This window comes from Ursus maritimus, unplaced genomic scaffold (assembly GCF_017311325.1).
Source record: "Ursus maritimus isolate PB19 unplaced genomic scaffold, ASM1731132v1 scaffold_8, whole genome shotgun sequence".
Taxonomy (NCBI): domain Eukaryota; kingdom Metazoa; phylum Chordata; class Mammalia; order Carnivora; family Ursidae; genus Ursus; species Ursus maritimus.
In genome coordinates, this window is record NW_024426996.1 from 76,959,398 (window position 1) to 76,973,404 (window position 14,007).

At 50.5% G+C, this 14,007-nt stretch overlaps 1 protein-coding gene across 1 annotated transcript in view; it reads right to left on the reverse strand.

Annotated features, from left to right (window-relative positions):
• The window catches only part of EVC2 (EvC ciliary complex subunit 2), a 117,997-nt gene that overhangs the window by 41,770 nt on the left and 62,220 nt on the right, over positions 1-14,007 (reverse strand). Inside the window, 4 exon segments of the mRNA XM_040624923.1 lie at positions 2,628-2,803; positions 4,963-5,202; positions 13,008-13,139; positions 13,142-13,334. Coding sequence (XP_040480857.1) covers positions 2,628-2,803; positions 4,963-5,202; positions 13,008-13,139; positions 13,142-13,334 — 741 coding nt within the window.

The window sequence follows — 14,007 nt, forward strand, 5'->3', positions numbered from 1 at the left end:
CGCTCCAGCAGCGTCTCCATCTGCTCCTCATCCAGGTAGCCCGCTCTAGGAGACAGACGCAGAGGCTGACGCACTCTCCACACCCACCCTCAGCCTGACCGCGGCAGGGGCTGGACGCTCATCTCGCCGTTTGCTTGGTCTGATCAGAAGAAGTCCCTACCCTGAAGGAGCAGGAGCAGAACGGGCAGCTAAGGCGTTCCCCAAATACAGGAAGGGCAAGGTCGGCGACCCTAGGGCACGTAGAGTCATGCCCAGAAAGCTCAATACCAGAAACCACCTGTTCGGGCAGAGACTGGGCAAGAGCTCTGGGACAAAGTGGTGCTCTGGGGACCACGGTGCTCCAGGGACAGTTTTCCAAGAGCAGACAGTGGGTTCGGAATTGCTGGTGACAGGACTGTCACCATCAAAGTCCAAGAGGTAAATGCAAGAAATGCCATGTAGGGTTAATTCTTCATGCTAACCTCGCTAGCCACAGGGCACCCGCATTGAACACTGTCTGGTTGTGTCTGGGAGGGTGTTTCCAGGAGAGATTAGCACTCAGAACCAGGGATGCGGTAAAGCAGACTGCCCTCAACGTGGGGGGGGGGGCATGAGCCAACCCAGCAGGTGGCCGAATAGCAGAAAAGGTGGAGGAAGGAGGAGTCTGCCCCCTTCTCCCTGCCTCACTGCTTTAGCTGGATGCCTCTTCTCACCTTCTCCTGCCCCCGGACTGGGATCCCCTGGTTCTCAGGCCTTTGGATTCAGACCGAACTACACCACTGGCTTTCCAGAGCATTCCAGAGTCTCCAGCTTGCACGGGGCAGGTGGTGGGAGTCCTCAGCCTCTGTAATTAGGTGCGCCAACCCCTCGTATCTATCTTACTGGTTGTTTTTCTGGAGAATCCTGACCGACACAGTCTGTTACTGCCACGATTGCCATGACTATTCCCAGTCTGTCTGCATCACTGGTTTGGGCCCCGAGCTTGGCACAGGGTAGATATCCATGGAAATTTTTTCTTTTTTTAAGTTTTTATTTATTTATCTGACAGAGAGAGAGAGCATAAGCAGGGGGAGTGGCAGGCAGAGGCAGAGGGAGCAGCAGGCTTCCTGCTGAGCAGGGAGCCCAATGTGGGGCTCAATTCTGAGACCCTGGGATTATGACCTGAGCCTAAGGCAGACGCTGAACCACTGAGCCACCCAGGCGCCTCTATCCATGGTAGCTTCTTGAAGGAATAAATAGGCAAATGAATGAATGTTGGACACATGTTTTAGAAACGTAAGTCCCGTGCCAACTTTTAATTTTTTAAAATATCTTATTCCTTTGAGAGAGAGAGAGAGAGAGAGCACACATGAGCGGGTAGAGTGGCGGGGGGGGGGGGGGGGGGGAAGAGAAAGAGAGTAGGCTCCAGGCACAGCGCAGAGCCTGGCACTGGGCTTGATCTCACGACCCTCAAATCATGAGCTGAGCTGAAACCAAGAGTGGGATGCCTAACCGACTGAGCCACCTTTTTAAAATAGAATTTAAAAATCAGAGGTAAAACACACGTCCGTGGTAACTGCTCACAGCAGTACAACCGGCTGTCAGGGGCTTCAGTTGAAGGCAAGGAACTGTTTCTTTCACTTGAGTGAAAATTAATCAGAAACGTCAAGGCAACTGCAGTGACAAATTCATTAGCATCTTCGGGTAGCGAGTGTTCACGTAATTTGCACCTTACGGAATCCTCATTAAATAGGGCAAGAGAGCCGCAGAGTCCTAATGAAATTACCAAGGTGGCAGAACCAATTCCTAAAGCCACAGACTGTCCCGGGAAAGCCAACATTACAGGCATGCCTCTATTTATTTTAGAGCTTCTCATTACCAAAAAGAATAAATGTCATTGTTTGCAGCTAAGTACCTCAAAGACCAGCTGGGAGGAAAAGCCTCAGAGGGGTGGGGGCTGCCCTGCTGTGAGCCTGCGTCACCACCGACCACACGGTGCCCGGGGCTGCAGAGAAAAACCAGGGACAATGCACGACAAGCGACGAGCGTCTGTGTATTTAGACTTCACTGCCAAGGGGACTGCAAGAGCCGGCTGAGCACCCGAGCTCAAGGAGAAGCGGGCTCCCCCACCACACAGCTCCCATAAGCCTCTGCCACTGATCTCTCAGTGAAATGCTGGGGATTTCCTTTAGGATGACTCTGGGTGGGGGGGCGCCTGGGTGGCTCAGTCTGTTAAGCATCTGCCTTCAGCTCAGGTCATGATCCCAGGGTCCTGGGACTGAGTCCCGCATCGGGCTCCCTACTCAGCTCCCTCTGCTGCTCCCCCTGCTTGTGCTCTCTCGCTCTCTCTGTCAAATAAATAAATAAAATATTTATTAAAAAAAAAAAAAAGAAGATGACTCTGAGTGGGGCTGTAGGGCAACATCAAGGTTGGCCACTGAGGCTGAATGATGGGCACACGGAAGGTTCACTGCATGGCTGTCCCACCTATCTTGAAGGTTTTAGAAATTCTACCGCGCGAAGGATTCTTAGGACTGGAGAATTCTTCTTACGGAGTCAGTAAGAAGCCGCCAGTACATCCACTGACCGAGCGGCAGAGGCGGTGTCTGATGAGGACGGCGTGGCGAGGAGGTTCCTAGGCATCACCGGGGACGGCTCTCGGGTCTCACCTCTCATGTTTCTGGATGAACAGGGTCAGCTGAGCCTCAGCAGCGCTCAGAAGGCCTTGTACACGGGTCTCCGACGACTGCATGTTCTGAACCAGGTACTCCCTGTGGCCAAATCGTTTACTTAGATGGTATCTCCTACTAGCCTGGAAAAAATCCATCAACTCTTCTAATTTCTCCTGTTTAAAAAAAAAATGAAGAAAATATGCCTAATTAAAATTTGGAGAATATTCTGTCTAGACCTATAAAGTATTATATTTCCTTCCCAAAGAAAACACACAAGAATAGAAGCATGGGGATTAACACCTCAAAATGCCCTGCTCTTAACAAGGCTTAGAAGAAAATGACAGACTAAGAAGGAACGAGAGCTTGGAAAATGCATTCAAGACCCAGAGTGTTAGGAGCTGTCAAGACAATGTTACTGCCCTAGGAAAGGGGATGCAAATTTCGCTCACTCAGCCTTCGCCCATGGGGTTCTCAAAACACAGCAGCAGCACAGGTTGGGATAAATCAGCCATCAGCCCTGACCCCCAGAACTTCCACGCTCGTGGAGGAGACGGGAGACAAGATGACAAACCCCAACCAAACACAAGACAGCGATAACCTACCTTACACTGGGGTCTTCTCTGGGCCCGGCACTGGGCTCAGAGAGTTTCTTGCCTTATTTAACTTAATCTAGAGAGAGACTACTATTATTCCCATTTCACAGATGAGGAAACTGAGTCTACATCGCACTGCTGGGAAATGGTTAAGCAAGGATTTGAACTCAGTAATCTAATTCCAGGACCTGTGCGCTAACATGCAGCTGTGACCAGTGGCATGGTCATCAGACCAGCAGTAATTAAAACATTAGCCTAAGTGGCATCATCCCCCTGATTGGCTCTGCTCTCTTTTCCCATCTGTGGAGATATTGTCCCTAAAATGGGTCACCAAAAAGATCGATGCTCTGTGCAACAAGATACCTATGATGCCACGGACAGTCTCCTCGCTAACCAAAGCTGTGATATCTCCAGTTCTTGATGCCTGGGAACGTGCACTGTCCAGACAGCGAAAAGCAGAATGGTCGGTCGGATGCGGCTGAACACCGGTATCTCCCTGACTTACAGGCCGCAGAATCCATATAACAGGAATACAGAGAAAACATTCCTATTCTCCATGAAACTGGGGCTGCGGGAACCGCCGACTTGTGCCCATTACATAAGGACACGCAGAGCTGCCATCTTCCAATACTCCAGCAGCTGCGGTCGAAGACGCCTGTGTCCTGCCACCTTTATCACCCGCGCAAGTCTACTTCTTGACCCCATTATGACCAACAATCACACATTCTAGCTCGAATGCCCCAGTGTTGAGAGTCAGCCACTGCCCATCACGAGGAGAAAAATGACAGCAAATCCATCAATACCTACATGACGCCTTGTGGTCCGGATGCCTACCTGGGAATAGAATAGAATTCTTAATCTAGTCACTCTCACTGAGGTTTGAGTGGGAAAAACCTAGAGCCAAATGGAGAGGCTGGCTTGTTCTCGTCAAGCTCCGTGCCTCACGAGAGTGGCCCTCTCACCCTGCAAGACGCACTTTCCGGAGCCTTTCGGGGATGGTCGCTCGGTGTCCTCTGGCACGAACGGCCCTACTCCTCACCGCCCTCACCCACCGGGCCTGTGTCGGGATCAGAGATCTGCTGCAGGACTGCACACCAGTGATTTCACGCTGGGTGTGTACGTGTGTGTGTAGAATACCCCTCGCGGGCCTAAGAAATCCCACAGCCATGGTGACAGCCTCAGATCAACTATTTTTGCTTTTGTTAAGGAATTTATTCCCTGTGGATTAATATCTTTCACACTCAGGCTGACACGGAAGAACAGGCATATCCAGACACAGACTGCAAAGCCCAGGTATACCTGGTGCGCGCGCGCGCACACACACACACACACACACGTATAGGCACACACACGTTATATGTTTTTCGCTGCTAGACGTATTCAATGTATATTGTGCCAAGCGCAGGCTTTCTGGGAATCAGCTCTGTGACCCCCATTTTACAGGTGAGGAACCTGGGGCTCAGGGAAGTCAGGCAGTTTCCCTAAAGTCACAGAGCTGAGGGCTGGTGGAATTGCAAATCAAATCCAAGTCAGCCTGAGTCCCGGGCCTGGGCTTCGAGCTACTAATGGCCCCGTTTATTAGAAACTCATTCACACGTCAAGAGGCAGGAGGAAAAGGTGATGAGTTCACGGTACACAGCCAAGAGAAGAGACAGGACTGACTCCAGGAGAGGAGAAACCACCGACACGGTTCAGGGAAGTCCCACTCCCACCGCCACGAGCCTGATCTGAGGCCTCACCTGGATGTCAGCGTAATCCTGCAGCAGCATTTTAGCTGCCTCTGCTTTCAGTTCCCCTTGGAAAATAGCACTTTTTATCTGGGTAAAGAAGATATTGTGCAGTTCATGTCTCTGGAAAATGGCCAGCTGCCGGTGAGCCTTTGCAAAGTCCTCCTCCTGCTGCAGAGCCAGAGATCTCCTCAAGTGCACCTGCTCCAGGCCGTGGAGGGTCCTCAGGAGGCTGCTACACTCCATAGCAGACTGCGGGAAGAGGGGGCGGCACATGAGAGACGACACACCCACAGCACACACGGGCACACGCAGGCCATCTGCAAGTGCATGCACACACACAGGCAGTGTACATGCACACAGCAACACACTGTGCGTATACACATGTGCACGTGCACACAGGCACACACATGCATGAATACATGCATGCACAGAGCAAAAGTACAACACGGTGCATACACACATGCACATGTGTACGGGCACATACATGCATACATACATGTGCACACCGCAAATATACATGTACACAGGGACACAGTGCACACCCACATGTGCACATGCATACACACATGCAACACAGTGAGTGCACACGTGCACATGCAGACACACACATGCATGAACACAGTGCACATGCACATGACAAATACATATGTACACAGCAGCATGACAGTGCATACACACACGCACATGCATACAGGCACACACATGCATACATGCACACAGCAACACAGCGCATACACACGTGCACACACAGCACATGTAAAGAGCAGCATGCAGTGCATACACACATATGCACATGCACACATATGCATGAACATAGTGCACGTGCATAATCCACATGGCAAATATACATGTACACAGCTCACAACAGTGCACATGCATGCACATGTATATGGGTACACACATGCTTACACACAGCAAATATACATGTATACACACATGCACACATCAATGCATAGCTCATACACACATGCACACACACATTGCACATATGCACACAGCAGCCTGTAGTCCATACACATATGCACACCACCACACAGGAAACACAAGCACATGCATGTGCACTCATGTGGAACACACACATGTGTGCACACAGGCACACCCATGTCCCAAGCTGGCAATGACAAAGCCACCAAGCACTGGGAAATACTGCTGCAACCTGTCCTTCCCTGTTATCTTAATATTTTCCAGAACAGTCTCAAAGCAGAAAATTCACAGGGACAGAAATTTGCAAATCAGACTGCCTGAAAATAGCCTGCAAAATAGAAACATTAATGGATCTGCTGTTAGACTCACCCGCTTATTTCCACCGTCTTTCGCTCTTTACTTAGTTGAAGAGAAAACTACCAGCAATCAGGGCAAAGTTGAGAGGATTCGGGTAAGAAAGGAGGCAGAGGGGCGCCTGGGTGGCACGGCGGTTAGGCGTCTGCCTTCGGCTCAGGGCGTGATCCCGGCGTTATGGGATCGAGCCCCGCATCAGGCTCCTACGCTATGAGCCTGCTTCTTCCTCTCCCACTCCCCCTGCTTGTGTTCCCTCTCTCGCTGGCTGTCTCTATCTCTGTCAAATAAATAAATAAAATCTTAAAAAAAAAAAAAAAAAGAAAGAAAGGAGGCAGAGTCGTTAAGAAATGGCTACCGGATGCCTGCACTTCATGGGCTCAGGATGAAGGCAGGAAGGAGGAGATGCATCTGCACCAAGTTCCTGGTGCCTTCACTCTCCTGCGAGGGCCAAAGACTCGTGCCCCAGGAGGGGAGTGCAGTTAATTTCTCCTGGGGAGGCAGAATTCTAAGATGGTCCCCCAGATTCCTAGCCCATGGTGTCCACATCATATAAATCCTCCCGCCTTAAGTGTGGACATAGACTTTGAAGAGGTCTTGATGATGTAATTGAGGTCCCTAATCAGTTGACTCTAAGCTAGCCAGAGGGGAAATGATCCTGGGTAGGTCTGACTTAAGAAGGAACTGGACCTTCCCGAACAGAGAGACACACTCCTGCTGGCCTTGAAGAAGCAAGCAGCCTCTTATGAACAGTCTACGGAGAAGGGAAACCCTCAGGAGCTGAGGGTCTTAGTCTGCACCGCAAGGAGGTGACTTCTGCACATGACCGAATGTGCTGGGACCAGGGCCCGGAGCACCAGAGAAGGCAGCCCAAGAGGCCCAGATGGCAGGCCTCTGAGAGCCCACAGAGAACCCAGCTATGCCGTGTCCAGACTCCCAGCCACAGAAAGAGACGGTAAGTGGGTGTTATTTTTAAGTTGCTAAATGTATGGTGATTTGGGACGCAGCCACAGAAAATGAACACAGTCCACTTCACAGGTGAAGAAACACAAGCTCCGAGGAGCTGTGGGTCCTGTCCCAGTCTCAGCAATGCCAGGAGAGGAGAGCAGACGAAACCAAATCTTCAGGCTCCGTGTCCTGGAATCGCACAGACAGTGGACATGTTGGTGGAGCAAAGTCGGGGGCAGGTGTTCGTATCCCTGGGACGGAGGGCACAGCAATCCCAGGGGTTAAGGTCAAGAGACCAGGGTCTCCGTGGCAGGAGGGCGTGGGCTGGCGGTTGTGTAGGTTAAGTGGGGACCCAGGAAAGGCAGAGGGAGAGAGAGGGCTGTACCTTCTCCAGCTAATCAGGGACCAGAGCACCCAGTGCCCTCTTGACACCCAGTGTGGTCAGCGACCCACGTCGCCAAGTGCCCAGACCTACCACCCCCACTTCCCATCACTCACAAAAGCCCTATAACAGTGACATGCATTTTTAACTTTCCAGCTCCTTTGCCTCACCTTTCAGTTTGTTCAGAATCTGGCCCAGGAAGAAGAGTGTTACTTTTATAGGGCCTCCCAAAAGCCCGGCAGCCAACACCTGAGAATCCCTGCCCTCGGGGTGCAGTGCAGCCTCAGCCCCCGAGGCCCAGGACTTCCTCCTGCCCGCAGCTCCATGGGCCTCCCCAGGAATAACGGTTTGCCTCGGCCACCAGAAAACAACACGGCCTTTTTTCAAAGCTGATTTTATAAAAACGGTTGGATCAGACTTTTGTGAGTCACCCGTCTGGAGAGAAGTGGTTGTTCACAGCTTTTATCTGAATTACAGAGTGCGGTTCACCCACAGCCAGGAGGGAGCCAGGCCCCTGATTGTGGGACCGCAGGGACGTTCTGCTGCCCAGGGAGGGGCTGGCGCCCAGTTAGGCTGATTCATTCATCAAAGTGGCCTTCTCTCCTGACAGTATGAAATTCGGCAAGCCGCAAACCTCAATTTATTTTAATTAATAGGAATGAAAGATGGGATGAAATTCATATAGCTTCTCACAGCCAGGACAAAAAGCACACGCGCACACGCGGAAATCCCAAGATAAAGTTATCAGTACTTGTTTAGAATTATATTTTTGAAGAATAAGGCATGAGGCAATGATATGCTTGTGTCATGGTGAAATACTCCCTAAAATGAATTTATGATGGGAGTCCCCCTCAATTCCATCTACACTGGCCTCCTGAGGGGTCCAGAGACCTGCAGAAACGTGTTCAACCCCTGACCTAGTTCAATCCTCCGAGGGCACAGATGAGAAGTCTACGACGTAAAGCAGGGGACCCGCCCCTCCCAGCCACTGCCAAGCCTGCCTGAGCAAGGCAGCTTGTGGGTAGAAGTGAGTGAACTATCCTCATATGAGAGACCATAGGGGGTGGTGGGGGTGGGGCAAAGTGGAGAACAAGGCCTGCCTACGGGCCAGTCACCAATCAGCCTACCAAAGGGGGCTCTGCAGGAATACAGAGGCAGGGCAGCACATCTCCCCAAGTTTCATGAGAAGCTGGAGGCCTGTGGTTTTATACGAAGTTTTATATTTTATATAATGGCAACAAATGTGCATTTGTAAAGATATGTTGACGTTATGGTCACTGACTCCAACTCCCCATTGAACTTTCTGCCACAGCAGACTCTGCAGGGAAGTGAAGCATGTTTATCCCATGGTTTTCAGCACTCCCTGAAAAGTACCTTACCCTGTGGGGGGAGAGAATCGGGGGGAACATGGACTGGGAAAGGGCACTTCAATTCTGGTTTGAGAATCATGGGACTGGGCCAGGCTGTTACAGAGCAACGTGCCATTCCTAATGTTGACTCCGCACCATCAAAAATGTCAGACTGTCACAAAAAACTTGTCTGTACTAAATTATACTCCCAGCACTCAGTCTAGCAAGATGGGCAAATTGTAAAAACTGTATCCCCAATTGCAGGATGGGGAAACTAAGACCCAGGGAGAGCGAGCAATGCACCTTCTCCAGGAACAGAGAGTGAGGATCTGAGCCCAAATAGTCTCTGCACAGTCCGTAGTCACCACCACTCTCCCCACGGCCTCTCAGTGGAGACACGCTTTAAAAGCCCTATGAGATTACACAGGCGTTCAAATGTGAGATTTCGTCTCTAATTACTGGAATTCCTAAACTCTACTCAAAAAAACCCGATTTTGCTCAGTTTTCTTTTTTAAAAAAAGAATGCTTGCTGGAGTAGTATGTCCAAAACGTTTCCATGCATTTTATTTAAAGATGACTATGATAGATGTACAGGTAATTTACAAGGTCATCGGCAGTTTTGGAAGATGGAGTGGATTGCACAGGCTGGAAGAGAAATACCTCTGTTGACTTTTGCTGTTCAGATGCTATTTTGGAAACACGTTGACTCAGATAAGGCGACTGGTCTCTGAGCGGGGTGACCCATGGGACCCAGAGCGATGGCGGCCTCCTGCTGCAAACCAGCAGACTGGGGAGGGGGGAGGTGCAGAGGGAAGCAGGAGCCCTCCGTCCCACCATCCCTCATCATGGCAGTAACAACCTGTGCCAATATCAGGGAAATACTTAAAACGACATTGCTCCAGACAGCCTTTCGGTAGCTACAGGCAGAAGCCCAGCAGGATGGGTTAACCTGGCCCACAGAAGCAAGGGTGTGTGACGCGCCATCGCACCACATGGGCGGGCAGGTGCAGGGTCGGCCCATGCTGCCTGGGTCCGCGTCTTGGCCCAACCCACGTGTCCTCGGGCAGGTGACCTTCTCCAAATCTGTCTCCTCGGCTGGAAAAGTGGGATCCTATCAATTCCCACCTCACTGAGGTGGTGTGAAGATCTGATGAGAAGATCCACGTGATGTGCTTAGAACAATTCGCACACAGCGAATGGTGCATGTGAGAGCACTTAGTACAATCAGAAAATGTTTATACCGTGACGTTAAGCGAGAACGGGCAAAACATACAATTCTATGAACTGCATACACCTGAGTTTGTTAAAAAATATATATATATAAAGCAAAAGGTCAAAATGTATGCTGAAATCCGAGGACAGGAGTGGGGGCCGGCCTTAGCGTCCCTGTATCTCCAGGGTCAGGCGCATAGTAGGAGCTCAAAAACCAGACCAAATGAACCTCTGTCTGCCTTGGATAGTGACGTGGGTTCCACAAACTTTTTTCCAAGGTTTTTCTTTTTCTGTTTTGGAGCTGGGGTTGACACACTTTTCTGTAAAGGGCCAGATAAATACTTTAAGGCTTGCAGGCCCCCTAAGGTTTGCAGTCACATATTCCTCCACTTGTTTTGACTTTTTATAATCCTTTAAAACGTAAAAACTGTTCTCCACCCACGGGTCAGCCTGCGCTGGTGGGTCTAATTTGCTGACTCCTGTTTTCTAACACTTTCCAAGCAGGCACTGTGTCCACGGCAACAAAAGATATAACAAATTCAGGAGAGAAGAGAACGAAAGATCGTGAGATGGTTTAGGGGCTGAATCACGGCACTGTGAGCTCGGCACGGTTTCTGAAATGCCCCTGCCCAGGGAGGCTCGGCATGGGTCAGTACAGTCACAGAGGGAAGTCAGAGAGTGGGGTCAGCCGGCAGAACTCTGGTGGCGGAAAGAGTGCCCCCCCCCCCATGAGACACGACCACATCCTAACCCAGAGCCTGCGAATGTGGCTCTATTTAGAACGAGGATCTTTGCAGATGTAATTAAGTTAAGGCTCTTAGGACATCATCTTGGATTATTTGGGTGGGCCCTAACTCCAAAGTGTCCTTAAAAGAGATGAGAGAGATGATGGTCCCAGGACGGGAGACGGCCGTGCAAAGACAAGAAGTCAAGGCAGGAGTGATGCGGCCACTGGCCATGGAATGCCTGGAGCCACCAGAAGCTGGGAAAGAAAGAAAGGACCCTCCCCTGGAGACTTCAGAGGGGGGATACCCTGCGGACACCTTGATTTAGGACTTCTGCCCCCCACAATTGTGAAAGAATCAAAATCTGTTGCTTTGAGCCTCTAAATCTGTGGTCATTTGTTCCAGCAGCCACAGAAACCCATAGGGGAGCCAAGCAGAAAGCAAGCCTCACCCTAAAATGGGATGCAGGTTAAGGTGAGGGGGACGGGATGCAAGGGGGCAGGTGGGGCTGAGACAGCACGAATCTTGCCTCTTTTTGTCACTGCCCAGCATGCGTGCGTGTGGGCTGACGGCAGATGACCCGCTGAGAGCCAAGAGCTGTCAGCCCTGTGTGTCCACTGCCGGGGGATCTCTGTGCGTGGCCAGCAGTCTGGGGAATGGAAGTTAGCAGTTCAAAAGCCCGTTCCTAAGCAGGTGTGAGACTTCCCCAGGATGACAGATTTCTAGACCAGGAAATGTGGGCTCAGTCCACAGGGACTGAACAAGCCAGCTCTTTCACAGAGGAAGACAGAAATCAGGCTGGAATTGACACAATGAGGAAAAAAACTCTGGCACGAGTCCCTCAAGACAGAAAAGGACACATCTTTCAGAAAAATGAGACAATCTCTGATCAACAGAGGCCGGCCCTGGGAAGGCTGAGGGGTCAGAACTCTCAGAGCTGAGCACTGCGCACTAAGCCTGGTGGCCCCCACACCCTGGGTGGCTGCTTTTCCTGTACAACCTCTCCCAGCCACCTGAGAGGGGGGACCCTTGGCCTTGTTTCACATTCGGGCTACTTACAGCCTTCAGGAGCAGAACTGGAATATACTGGAATGGGAGTCCAGGTTTGTCTGACAGTGGAGCTGGTGCTGGAGGGCTCCACGATCTGGCACAGCACAGCCCAGATGGACACACACACACACACACACTAACAACACAACCTCTCTGAGCCACGCTCTCTGCAGTTCCATGAATGAAGCCTTTCTACTCTCCCCATGGCATGCATGGCACTGTGAACAATTCTCTATTCTAATATGGTTGAATGAGGTCACATCTTCTATACGTGAAGATCCTTCGTTAAGCTATGAACTTCTTGAACCTAAGAACCATGTCTCATTTCCTCTGTATTTCACTGCCTAGCCCAGTGACCAAGAGACAGTAAGTGATCAATAAAGGCTTTCTAAATAAATTATGCATGGAAGGATGGACAAGTAAAAGAAAGGGTGATGGGTGGGTGGGTGGATGGGTGGGTGGATGGAAGGGTGGTGGGTGAGTAGACAGATGCACAGATGGGTGGATGGAAGAGTGTAGGTAGCTGGGTGGATGGATGGATGGATGGATGGACAGGTCAATGGAAGACTGGTGGATGGGTGGATGGAAGAGTGGTAGGTGAGTAGATGGGCGAATGGATGAGTGAATGGACAGGTGGATGGACAGATGGATGAGTGGAAGAGTGGTAGGTGAGTGGATGGATAGATGGATGGACTGTAGATGGACAAGTAGATGGAAGATTGTAGGTAGAGGTGTGGATGGATGGATAGATGGATTGGTGGATGCACAGGTGAACAGAAGGATTGTAGGTAGAGGGATGGATGGATAGATGTGTAGATGGACAGGTGGATGGAAGGGTGGTAGATGGATGGATAGATGGAAGAGTGGCAGGTAGATGGGTGGACGGATGGATGGATGGACAGGTGGATGGAAGAGTGCTGGGTGGGTGAATGGACAGATGAATGGGTGAATGGATGGGTGGATGGAAGAGCAGTGAGTGGGTGGATGGAGAGATGGGTGGGGAGGACGGATGAAGGGGTGAATGGGTGGAAGGACGGGCAGATGGATGCGTAAATGACGAAACCCTGAGAGAAAGCAAAGGCGAGTGAAGCCCTGCTTCGGAAGCTGCCTTACCCTCTCGCTGACACGTTTCAGCAACTCTTCTGCTTCCTCCATCGCCGCCATCTCCCTCTGGTACTGGCTTTCTGTCTTCTTTCTTGTCTCCAGGTCACATTCAGCCGTCAAGGCCACCATCTTCCGATCNNNTACTCCTCTTGAATTTCTTTCTCCAGCCACAGAAACTGCTTTTTGAAAACAGCCCTCATCCTCCTCTCTACTTGGGGGGACAGGTGACCAGAGCTGGCCAGGTTCTTCAGCAGAAGGGCAATGATGTCTCTGCTGATCTGGGTTCGACAAGCCTCTAGGTCTGAGTCTGCCCGATTCAGGGTGGCAATCTCCAACCTGGGAGAGACAAAAGCCAAGAGGATTCCACTACATGACGTCACAGCAGAAACAGGTCCCTCAGAGCTCTGAGGTTGTAAATCGTTGGAGGTAAGGACTCTCTTTTTCCATTTTCCCTCCTCCTCTGCCTCCCTCCCTCCTTCTCCAGCCAGTTACTGATGGCCAGCCACTCAATCCACAGAGTCTGCTTTAGTCAATTTGCTGGAAACTGTAAGGAACAGAATGAATATAAGGCCTGGTCTTTGTCAACAAGTAACAATCACAAGGAGGCCAAGGGAAAAATGCAGAGTTAATATATTTGGAGGACTTTAAACTAAAATTTATTTTACTTTTCTCTGATTAAAAATTAACTTGTGGGTATAACAACTAAACGTAATACGGTACCCTGGATGGGATCCTGGAACAGAAAAAGGATATTAGAACCACTAGGGAACTTTGATTAATCCTAATGTACCAACGTTGGTTCACTGATGGTAATAAGTGTGCCATCGTCATGTAAGTGAACAATGGGGGAAACTGAGTGCAGCGTATGTGGGAACTCTCCGCACTAGCTTCCCAGTTGTTCTGCCAACACGTTACTGCTCTAAAAATACAGCGTACTCAAGAAATATCAACAGGATGCTTCACAGGGTCCCAGGTTCTAGAACTTGGCTGTGGTGGTGGTCGCATGACT